At 29.2% G+C, this 11,460-nt stretch overlaps 1 protein-coding gene across 1 annotated transcript; it reads left to right on the top strand.

Moving 5' to 3' along the window:
- The first annotated feature begins 1,183 nt into the window (after positions 1-1,183).
- LOC124928741 (protein ALTERED SEED GERMINATION 2-like) lies at positions 1,184-8,076 on the top strand. Its single transcript, XM_047468989.1, has 22 exons — positions 1,184-1,282; positions 1,391-1,462; positions 1,560-1,637; positions 1,737-1,871; positions 1,968-2,072; positions 2,142-2,285; positions 2,423-2,538; positions 2,621-2,759; positions 2,863-2,971; positions 3,622-3,767; positions 3,845-4,015; positions 4,123-4,233; positions 4,466-4,577; positions 4,850-5,151; positions 5,259-5,352; positions 5,452-5,567; positions 5,831-5,955; positions 6,703-6,921; positions 7,012-7,098; positions 7,179-7,267; positions 7,362-7,567; positions 7,906-8,076. Exons 1-22 carry the CDS (start codon positions 1,184-1,186, stop codon positions 8,059-8,061), a joined length of 2,931 nt encoding a protein of 976 aa, XP_047324945.1. The 3' UTR covers positions 8,062-8,076.
- Positions 8,077-11,460: the final 3,384 nt, after the last annotated feature.

Genomic DNA, 11,460 nt, shown 5'->3' with positions numbered 1-11,460 from the left:
GCCACCAGCGGAGAATACAATGCTTTTATTACCAACACAAATAAATATAAATATATTTATATTTTATAATAATACGATTTTTTAATATATTATATAAAAATTTAATTTCTAATTTTTTTTTTAAATGTAGTATAAATGAGACTTCTTCAAAATAATAATAAAATCTTACATAAAATATGTTAAAATTTGAGGTGTGATATGATGGAAATAAGAGAGACGCGTCATTATATTTGTCACATCATCATCATTTCTTCCAAATTTTATTTTTTTATTTATTAATGTGAATGAGAGCTCATTTTATTTATTTATATCTGTCATACATATGTTAGAACAAGTATATGCTTCAATGTAATTAAGTTTGAATCAATTCTCCAATTTTAACTTCTTCTTTTTTTATTTATTTTCAAATTAATTTATTTTATAAATTATATTTCAATTATTATTTTATATAATAATTTTTATTTTTGTATGTTTAACTTAATTGAGAATTGTTTAAATAAAATGACAAACATTATAGTTGGAAGTGACACCAAACAAAGTCAAAAACAAACATTACGAGATTAAGTAATTGAGAAATGATAATAAAAATTTAAACAAAAAATGTTAATCAACCAACCACTCTAACATAAAATCTAAAATTAACTATTTGTGAGAGGTGTGACCAATATCATGTTAGATAGTAGTCAATAATGTCTTAACAAAATCGTCAATAATTTTGAGAAGGATGATTTAAATATTTTTATGAATTATTAAATTATTATAATGTTATGATTAAAATATTTTAAATTTATTAATATTTATCAATTATTTATGAGAATGGTAAAGTAAATATTTATTATATTATATAAATAATAATGGAAATATATGTGTATATATATATATTAAAATATAAATAATTAAATTTATAAAAGTAATAGTTTTAAATAAATAAATATATATATATATCAAAATATAAATAATTAAATTTATAAAAATAATAGTTTTAAATATATATATTAAAAAATAAATGAGTTATAATGTGAATAAATGAAAAATATGTTAGTTGAAGGAGGAACATGTTAATTTGGGAATTAGTTGTTTTAGATTAACAAAATCAATCTAATTAACGTGGAAAGCCCTAATAAATGTCTGGTCTTCCTTCCTTCCCCTGATCTGTATGCAGGTTTGTGAAATATTTATTATCATGGAGGAGGAGGAGGAGGAGGAGTCACGACGACGACGGTGTTGTTTTGGCGATGGCAATATCAACCACATGATTGAGCGCCGATCTCTTGGCCACCGAGTAGTAGTACGTAGTTAGTTAGTAGCAAGTAACTTTAACCTGTCTGTCTATGATCTGTTTCAATCAAATCAATGCCTTTTTTTTTTTTTTTTTTTTAATTAATTGTAGGGGCCGCCGGAACGCACTCCTCAAATGCACTCCTCTTTTCTACGGAGACTTTCACTTGAAACCGAGTTACAGGTAGCTAGCTAGCTAGGTAGATACAGAGTTACCACCACCCTTACCTAATTATTTATTAACAACTTAATTATAATTTCTTCTTCCTTCTACACTACAGGGCCATACTGGTTGTGTTAATGCTATTTCATGGAATTCCTCGGGATCACTCCTTATTTCTGGATCAGATGATGCTCGGGTGGGTACTGGAGATTTCTACTTTATTTCTTCATAATTAATTAATTAATTAATTAATTAATTGAATCTCCCCCCCATTTCAATACATACATGCATGCAGATTAACATATGGAGTTATTCATCTCGCAAACTTCTCTCAACTATTCAGACAGGTCACTCAGAAAACATTTTCTGTACAAAATTTCTTCCTAAAACATCTGACCACTTACTGCTATCTGCTGCTGGAGATTCCCAGGTGCATACTGCTAACACATGATTTCATCTCACTTAATTTTGAGATATATATATAGATTATATATTGATTCATTTCTTAATTAATTATCTCTGTCAGGTACGCCTTTTTAATCTGTCCCGACTAGCAGGAACGTCAGGATTAATGGATGATCATCCATCATCTCTTTTCCAGTGTCACCGTGGGAGAGTTAAAAAGTTAGCTGTAAGTAATTCCATGCATCTTAATTGTTTCCTAATTAATTATTTTTCAATCTTTTAATTTAATATATAGGTGGAGAATGGAAACCCTAACGTTGTATGGAGTGCAAGTGAAGATGGAACGTTGAGGCAGCATGACTTTCGGGAGTGTTCATCTTGTCCTCCTCCTGCTGCTGCTGCTTCTGGATCATCTCATCAACACTGCCGCAATGTCTTAGTGAGTTATAATCTATCTATAGGAATATAGGGATATAATTGCTTGCTTGCTTGCTTGGTAATTGAGATGTTTAATACATGCATGCTCTTGCTCTCTCTCTCTCAATTAATTAATTAATTAATTCATTATTAGTACAGCTTGACTTGCGATGCGGAGCAAAGAGGTCTTTAGCTGAACCTCCAAAGCAGTTACTTTCTTTGAAGTCATGTGACATTAGCTCCACTAGACCTCATTTGCTTCTTGTGGGTGGAAGGTAACTAATTCATTCACATCCTTTTTTGATGAATGATGATTGATGATGATGATGATGATTTCGCAATATTGGATGTTTCCAGTGATGCATTTGCACGCTTGTATGATAGACGGATGCTTCCACCACCACATGAGTCGTCGTCATCTTACAACAACAACAAATTGGGTCCACCTCCCCCCTGTGTCAGCTACTTCTGTCCAATGCATCTATCTGACCACCACGTTAGTTCTTAATTAATTAATTATTTATTTATTACTATGTACGTACGTACGTACGTGTTTATTATATATGGCCATCATTGAATTAATTTTTATAATCAATCAGCAGGATCGTTCAAGTTTACATCTCACTCACGTTGCATTCAGTCCTCAAGGAGACGAAGTGCTTCTCAGTTACAGTGCCGAACATGTATACCTGATGGATGTGAATCATGGTATATTTCCTTTTGATTTTTTATTATTTTATAAATTAAATATTACAAAGTGTATATAATTAATTAATGAGAAGAAAAAAGCTCCAAGACATAAACATTTTAGTGCTAGCTAGCTAGCTGAATAACATCATCATATCACTCTTTAATTACAAAGTACGTAACCAATTGGGACAACAAGTGTTGGATAACTTAATTATCAAAAATCCTGCAATTAAATGACCAAAATCTGCCTTCCAAATATGATCATAGATTCTTCTCCTAAGCCTCTAGAATTCCTCAAATTTCCAATTACGCATAGATTGCAACAACAAATTAATGTGCATCTCAAAATACTTGATCAGGGATAATGACCAATTCCTACTCTTTGTGAATTTCCTCCAGATGACAATTATCAAATAAAAAATCTTCATTAGTTTCGTCATCATCTCTACGTACAAAATGGGCAGAGAGGATTTGTAATTGTCATAAATTCAAATAGAAAATGTTTTTTTTTTTTTTTTTTTTTTTTGCTAAGAAAAAACTGGTGGTAATCTGATCTATTCTTGTTGTCTGCTACTATATATTTTTAATTAAGCTACATTTTCATTATCTATCAGTCAAATTTATTAATTCATTTATGCTTGCTTATCTTTACTTCTACGTTTTTTCAGGAAGTGGAAATGCCAAACAATACAACTCAAGGGATTGTTCAAAGTTGACAAGTTACAGTCCCACACTCGATGGAGTTAAATTAGAGTCATTGCCATCTTCCTCGCTCTTGAATGGAATGTCTTCAGGAAACAGTGTTTTTAATAAGGTGCATATTTTTCCCTTCATTTGATCCCACTCGTTATGACATGGCTGTTTACTCTCATCACTTAATGTTATTTACAGCTTGACAAGTGCAGAAAGCTGGTTGAGTTTGCTGAAAATTGCTTAAACGAGGACACAAACTATTTTTATGGTATCGAGTCTTGCAATGAAGTCTTAGATAGTTATTTCAATGGAATTGGTGCTGTGCTATTGCATAGATGTTTATGCGTGCGTGCAGCTTTATTGCTTAAGGTTATTGGAAAATAATATTTGATCTTTGTCATTGTCACTGTCATTGTCTAGATACTAAAGATATGTGTGTAGTGAAATTTATAAGGAACTATTACCATTTGTTTCAGCGGAAGTGGAAAAATGATGTTCATATGGCCATAAGAGATTGTTATGCTGCACGGAAGATTGACTCTTATTCTTACAGGGCACTCCACCTACAATCGGAAGCCTTGTTGCAGGTATTATTGTCAATAGTTTAATCTCTCCAAACAATTGCGCAGCCATGGGAAATAGTATAAGAATTTTTTATGCAAATATCTATATATATATATATAGTCTTCAGGTATTGCATGTGGTGCCTGGATTTGTACCTATAATAACATAAGTTCTATTCTATTATATATCAACACATGTCTCTTGTAAACTGTCTTTGGACTTTAATATATTCCTCTCATGCATGCATGCATACAGTTGAGAAAGCATAAAGAAGCCTTGGACTTTGCTCTTGCTGCTCAAGCATTAGCACCACATGATTCTCCGGTTACAGAAACTGTGGAGAACATCAAAGCCCAGCTTGCTGCAGGTTGTTTTTGGCATTCAATCTTGCGCATCACTTGCAGTCATGATCGATCTCCTTTTACAATTTTGGAAATTTAATTCTCCCATACGTACATTTTTATTGCTCAAAGTCATATCTTCCCTCGATCCCTTTATGTTGTCTCTTCAGAGTACGTACGTAGGTTTTCCCTTAATGGAGTTGAAATAGTTGAGTTCTTAACCAGAAATTAGTGTAGCTAGTGCTTCTCCTCTCAGTAATTTGAATATTTTTATTAGCGGGGGGGTTCATTTCAATAGCTGAAGCTGAAACAAAAGACAAGGAAAATGGTGAAGGGCCAAGGTCAGGACCTCGAAAAGGAAGAGGAGGGTTATCATTGAGTGACATACTGTACCACCCAGAGGCAAATATTGATGATGTTTCCCAAGATGATTATGATGAGGAACTTGAAACATCAATATTGCGAGAAGTCGACGATGAAGGGCGTGAGATTGAATCATCCAACAACATTCGACGTGACAGTATAAATGTGAGAAGTCGTGCAAATGGCTCATGTAGTTCCTCCTCCCTTTCATCATTTTCTCGCACTAGTACTTACAAGGTTTTGTTCTTCATCTCTAGATAGATAGATAGATAGATAGCTAGACATAGTACTTGTATATTTTTTGTTGTTGACAATGTTTGGAGCGTTTTAATTAATCTTTGCAGCTGCCTGAAGTAGCTGTTGATATGAAGCAGCGATATGTAGGGCACTGTAATGTGGGAACTGATATAAAACAAGCTAGTTTTCTTGGTCAGAAAGGTATTTGATTGAATTGAATTGAATTGAATGGATGCATGGTGAAAGAATATATGTATATATTTGTTGAATTATAAAAATAAATGTTTGTGAATGAATAAGGTGAATATATTGGGAGTGGGAGTGATGATGGAAGATGGTTTATTTGGGAGAAAAGAACAGGTAGATTGATAAGAATGCTTGTAGGAGATGAAGCTGGTATGTATGTATGTATGTATGTATGTATGTATTGTATTATTAATTAATTAATTAGTTGATCATCATTTCATTTGATATATATAATTAATCTTAATTAATTATTATAAGTTTTGGTTTATATATATATATATATAGTTGTGAACTGTATCCAGAGCCATCCATCCGATTGTGTTGTGGCTACCAGTGGAATTGACGCAACTATAAAGGTGGGAGTGATTGATTATGTATATATATATATATATATAATTGATATTATTAATATTATTGTTGTTTTGTTATATAGATCTGGAGTCCATCAGCAGCAGCAGCAGCAGCTGGTTGTTCAAGAGGATGGCCATGGGAGGAGAATGGTAACATATTGGATGTCATGGAAAACAATCAGCGTCAACTATATCGTGGAACCATCGTGTAAGTAATTAATTAGTAATCATATATATATATATATTAGAATAATTTGTATCATCTTTCTTTCAACTGCAGTCCCTTTGAACTTCTGGAACCATTTGGCACGCATCAATAATTCAATATCAATTTGAGGAATTAGGAAGCATGCACCCGACCCGATGGAGCTAGTGTACCCAGAGTTGAACTCATCATGATACACTAAAATTATTATATTATAATAATAATAATAATAATAATAATAATAATAATAATAATGTAAAAGAGCTAGCATATTACTATCGAGTAAATTAACAACAACTTGATTTCCTTCCTTTGAATCTAATTAATTAATTAATACATTTGTTTCGGATCAGAAATTACGTACGTTAATGAATTAATGAAGTGTTTGCTTTTAAAAACTGTTTGACTTGTTGTTGTTACGTATGGAATTGGATATATATATATATATATATATATATATGAGTTGGAATCATTTGTAATATTCCAGGAAGTTTATATATATATCAATTACGTAGTAAAATTAAACACGGAAATGAAATGAAATGGACTTTGTTACGTTATGAAAAATCAAATATGTACGTGCGACTCTAGTAGTCTAGTTAGCTAGCTAGCTAGATTAATCAATCGATCGCTGACCAAAAGGAAAGTTTTAAAAGAAAATTACAATACAACTAATAAATTAATTAATTAGACAATATATATATAAACCCACCATATATATGCTGGCGGCTGCTGTTGCTGCTGCTGCAGAGATCTAGATAGAAAGAGAGAGATGATGAGCTCAAGCAGATCATCATCATCATATGTTAATAATAATAATATTGTTCCTCGGATTATTAATAATAATGGGATTCCAATAATAACAAGGCCGAGTTGGCCTAATTCTTCATATATCTGCTTCGGCAAATTCAATCTCACCTACCATCGCCGTCGACGTTATTCATGGCCGATACGACGTCGCCACAACAAGTACGTACGTAATTATTATTTATTTAATTTTTGAGGATTAATTCCCTATAATTAATTAATTAATTAATTAATATACCCAAATCTCTTCAGATCATGCAGCAGCAGGGATTTAGTCGTCTACAGCAGCCTCGATCCTGCCGGAGTTGGACCGCCGCCGCCGCCGCCACATTCTAATTGGTACTCATCCATCCATCCATCTATATCTTGAAAACTTATTATTATTATTGTTAATTTTGAATAATTGTTTTGACCAGCAGGAAAAGTTGGATTCTTGGAATGGCCATAACTGTGATTCTCCCCTTTCTGAGGCACAAATTTGGACCATCATTAATGTTGTTATTAACAAGTAAGTTAATTATTTGTTTTTATATATATATATATATAGGAGAGGGAGAGTTAATTATTAATTATAATTGGGTTGTGTTGTGCGAACGGTACAGATGATAGAGTTGAAAATGTGGTTGAGAAAGCTGAAGCTGTGGCGGAGTTAATAGAAAAGACTGCTGAGACGGTGGGGAAGGTGGCGGAGGAAATCTCCGACGAGCTTCCTCGAGGCGGAAAGCTCAGAAACGCCGTTGACTTTCTCGAAACTCTCGCCAAAGAAACTGCTAAGGATGCTCATTTGGTAGGAGACTTAATCGACCAGGTAATTAATTTTAATTAATAATTATCATTCAAATTAATTCATTCATTATATTAATTTCTACCAAAAATGTTAGCCAGCAGCTAGGACCGTTAGGTTATGTTAGGTTAGGTTATTTATTTCAACCTCTCCACTTCTTACTTAATTATAAGCATTAATTATATATAACAATAATCCCACTTGCTTTTTAATTAATTAATTCATTTGACAGTCACACACATGATGCAAATGATATGCAATGCAAGCAAAGAAATATCATCTACTCCCCTTGCTAATTTTAAAATTAATGTAAAAATCATTTTGCAATTCAAATTAATATTTCATTCTAAAATTATATGCAGGTGCAGGATGTTGAGAATGTAGTTGAAAATATTATCCAAGACAATAATAATAATAATAATAATAATAATAATGAGATTAGTGAAAATATGAAAAAGGACGACGAAAACAACCTCCACCACAGCAACCAGGAAATATCAAACAATAATAATATATAGTACTTTAATTAGTTGGATAAATATATATATATATATTAATTTGCATTGGATTATTTAATATAATTCCTCTTAAACTAAATTTCACCTCCTGTAACCAACTATTATTATTTTTTTTCTTATTGTTTGAATGATTATATATATTATATTATTAACTTGTGAAAACAGGCAAACGTTAAAATTCTTATTATTAGTATTTGTATATTTGACCATTTATAAATGATGCAAATAGGTAAGCTAACTAGGACATGTTGAAATTATATGTTGTTTATTGTGTGTGTGTGAGTGAGGAGAAAACATATTGGTCGCATGTGTTAATTTATAGGAATTCATAGACAAGATAAACGAGCAGGGATAACAAATATTGGGTACCTACCCAATGTTCGGGTTTGGGGTCGGCCCGCATGGAGGGAGAGAAAGTACCCGGTCGGGTTTGAGATGAGGAGCATGTGAAACTAGGGATGTTAACGGGTATCCTACCCGTCGGGTAGTGAAGTACTCATTCCCGTACCCGATTTTTATTTTACTATCCGAACCTGACCCCGAACCCGACGAGTATCTCTATATCTTCCCTATCCCCGATTCGTCGGGTACCCGATACCCAACAGATACCCCATTACCCGAATAAAGTCTAAATTTATATATTTTACTATAAAAAAACATGGATAATAACTAAATAATAAATTAATAACTATAAAGTAGCAATATCAAAATATAAAAAATAGAAACATTATTTACCTATATAAGATGTCGAAAAACATAACAACTTTGTTGTTACTATAATTGAAGAAGTATTGAAAAATATTAAGAGACGAAGATGAAGAACTACTAGAGAGATAATTGTTGATAATTAAGGATGAAGAGAAAAGATAAAAGAGTGATTAAGAAAGAAATAAGTTTTTTATAATAAAAAAAGAAGTACATGAAATGATGAAGTGTAGGGAAGAATAGAGTGCAAATAAGATCAAATTAAATGATGTAATTATTATAAAGATAATGATAGAATATGAAATATCACATTAATACTTAGCAATAAATATATATATTAATTAATATTAATATAGTCGGGTATCAGATTTGAGTTTCTCAAATCTTAACTAAACCCGATACCCGATTATATTAATATTAGAAATAAAATATATTTTAAATTACTTGCTTAATCATGACAAATATCATAATAAATATCATTTATTTTGTATTTATCCATACTCCACTCAACTTTATTTTTTTAATATTGTCAATAAATTTTTTTATTACTCTTAATCTTCAACTTTTTGTTGAGTTATGTAACGTACATTTATTATAAACTTCAAAAGTTAATTAGAGTTAAAGTGTGTAACGTATTATTTTTTTATTTATAGTGAAGTTTAGAATAGACATAACTATTTGAGTGAATCACTATAAATTTGTGTATTTTTTTGTTTTTATTTTTTTTTTTCGTTTTTTTAAATTTAAGTAGGTCATATTTAGGACATTCAAATCCTAACAATATTTTTAATAACATGTTATATCTTTCTTCTCATTTTTTTATTTTCAACAACCTTCATTATATGTATTTTTTCGGTTATATATATATATAGTAACAACAAAGCTGTTATCATTTATGAATCAAATGAAATGATGGTTGATTATTAATAAATACTAGCATATATCACGTGCATTTGTTGTACGAGTAATAATATAATTAAAAATCGTGAAAAAAATATGAAGGTAAAAATGTTTAAGGCGGGTCAACCTACAATCCGACCCAAGTATTCATTTACTCTTATATATATATCCAAATTAACCACAGCTCTCGACTCGACAATCCGGACACTTTAAAAATTAAACATCATTATATAATTATATATATATATAGATAACAAATACTATTAAATAATAAATGTATTATTATTATTTTATGAAATAAAATAATATATATATATATATATATATATATATATATAATTAAAGAGGTTTAATTATAAAATTAATGGGGATTGTCCTGAACTAAATAGTTTAATTATGGTGTTAAAATCTTATTGAATGTATTAGGTCCAAAAAGAGGTTTCAAATCTCAATTAACAATATTGATTGCGAGTCTTTGAGATATATATATATAGACTCTCTTCTAGTCCAATAATCTTTAACCTGCAACCGAATATAATAATATCCGGTAGTTCTAATATTTAAGTTTTCGTTTCATTCTAATATTTAAGTTTTTGTTTCTAAATGTATGACTAAAATTTTGTAAATGGATATAGATCCAAAAATCAGAAACAAAAATAAAAAAAAAAGTTTCCAAACATTAAATACAGAACATGGACATGTTTGGGATAATCCTAACTACATGATGATCATGTTCGGGAATTTACCTTCGGTTAGTATTAGACCTAGATGTAGTTGTGAAAGAAATTGATTCTCTTGAAAAGTAAAATGATTTTAGAGTTTAAGTTGTTCGGTAACATTGTTGTTCGTCATTGAAAACTTACCATTTTTGAACTTGCGCCTGAAGAAGATACTCGGAAGAAAGAATAAATCGTCGAAATTCGAAAATAATCAAAATAATTATTTTTAAGTTTATAAATTGGGTGGGTAAAATTTTAGTGTTTACAAAATCAAAAATATATTCGATGTTCTTCTCGATGATTTACGAGCTCAATAACTTATTAAGTACTATTTTTTTAATATCATGTTTTTTCGTTGTGTTTAAACAATTTTTTTTCCATTTATTATATACATACATCTGTAAAAAAAAATATAAAAAAATATATCTATTTTTTAACTCATATTTTCTATTTAATTATTATATTTATTTTAATTATTTTGTAATATTTGTCTAATTATTTATTATATTAAATTTTTATTATAAAAAAAAAATTAAGACTATTTATACAATAATTTTATTGCTAATATATATTTTTTTAATTATATATATATATATATATATTAATTTTAATTTTTTTAAAATTGTTCAATTATCAATTATCTTAATTTTTTAAAACAATTAATTATATTTTATTTTTATTTATTTTTAAATATCAATTATTTTATAAATTTGGTTATTAAATAATAAAAAAATCATAATAGATATAAAATATAAATAAATTGGTTAGATTATTTTTTTTATTTTTTAAATAACTGTATAATAATAAAGAATATTAAAAAAATATTAGAATTTTATATAATTTGATTGGTAATTTAATCTAAAATTATTTAATAATTTTTATTTTAAGTAATTTATTTTTTGATTTAATGAATTTTGTCAAAATTTATATGATTGCATTATTCTATTATTTTATATGTTTTTTAAACTTTATTTACTCATAAATTAAAAAATATACATAAATATTAAATATATATTTTTTAGAAATTAAAATTAATTTAAAATTTTAAATAATATTATTTTTATTTAAAATATTT

The sequence above is a fragment of the Impatiens glandulifera genome, chromosome 3 (assembly GCF_907164915.1).
Source record: "Impatiens glandulifera chromosome 3, dImpGla2.1, whole genome shotgun sequence".
In the NCBI taxonomy this organism is placed as follows: domain Eukaryota; kingdom Viridiplantae; phylum Streptophyta; class Magnoliopsida; order Ericales; family Balsaminaceae; genus Impatiens; species Impatiens glandulifera.
Note: the sequence above shows the minus strand (reverse complement) of the source record. Positions and strands in the feature narration are given on the sequence as shown.

What these genes read in the sequence shown, in the direction of transcription:
- LOC124928741 (XM_047468989.1), top strand. Translation starts at nt 1,184, where the DNA reads ATGGAGGAGGAGGAGGAGGAGGAGTCACGACGACGACGGTGTTGTTTT. An exon ending in GGAGAGTTAAAAAGTTAGCT is followed by an intron (nt 2,073 to 2,141) that starts GTAAGTAATTCC and finishes TTTAATATATAG; the next exon opens with GTGGAGAATGGAAACCCTAA. An exon ending in TGCATCTATCTGACCACCAC is followed by an intron (nt 2,760 to 2,862) that starts GTTAGTTCTTAA and finishes ATAATCAATCAG; the next exon opens with CAGGATCGTTCAAGTTTACA.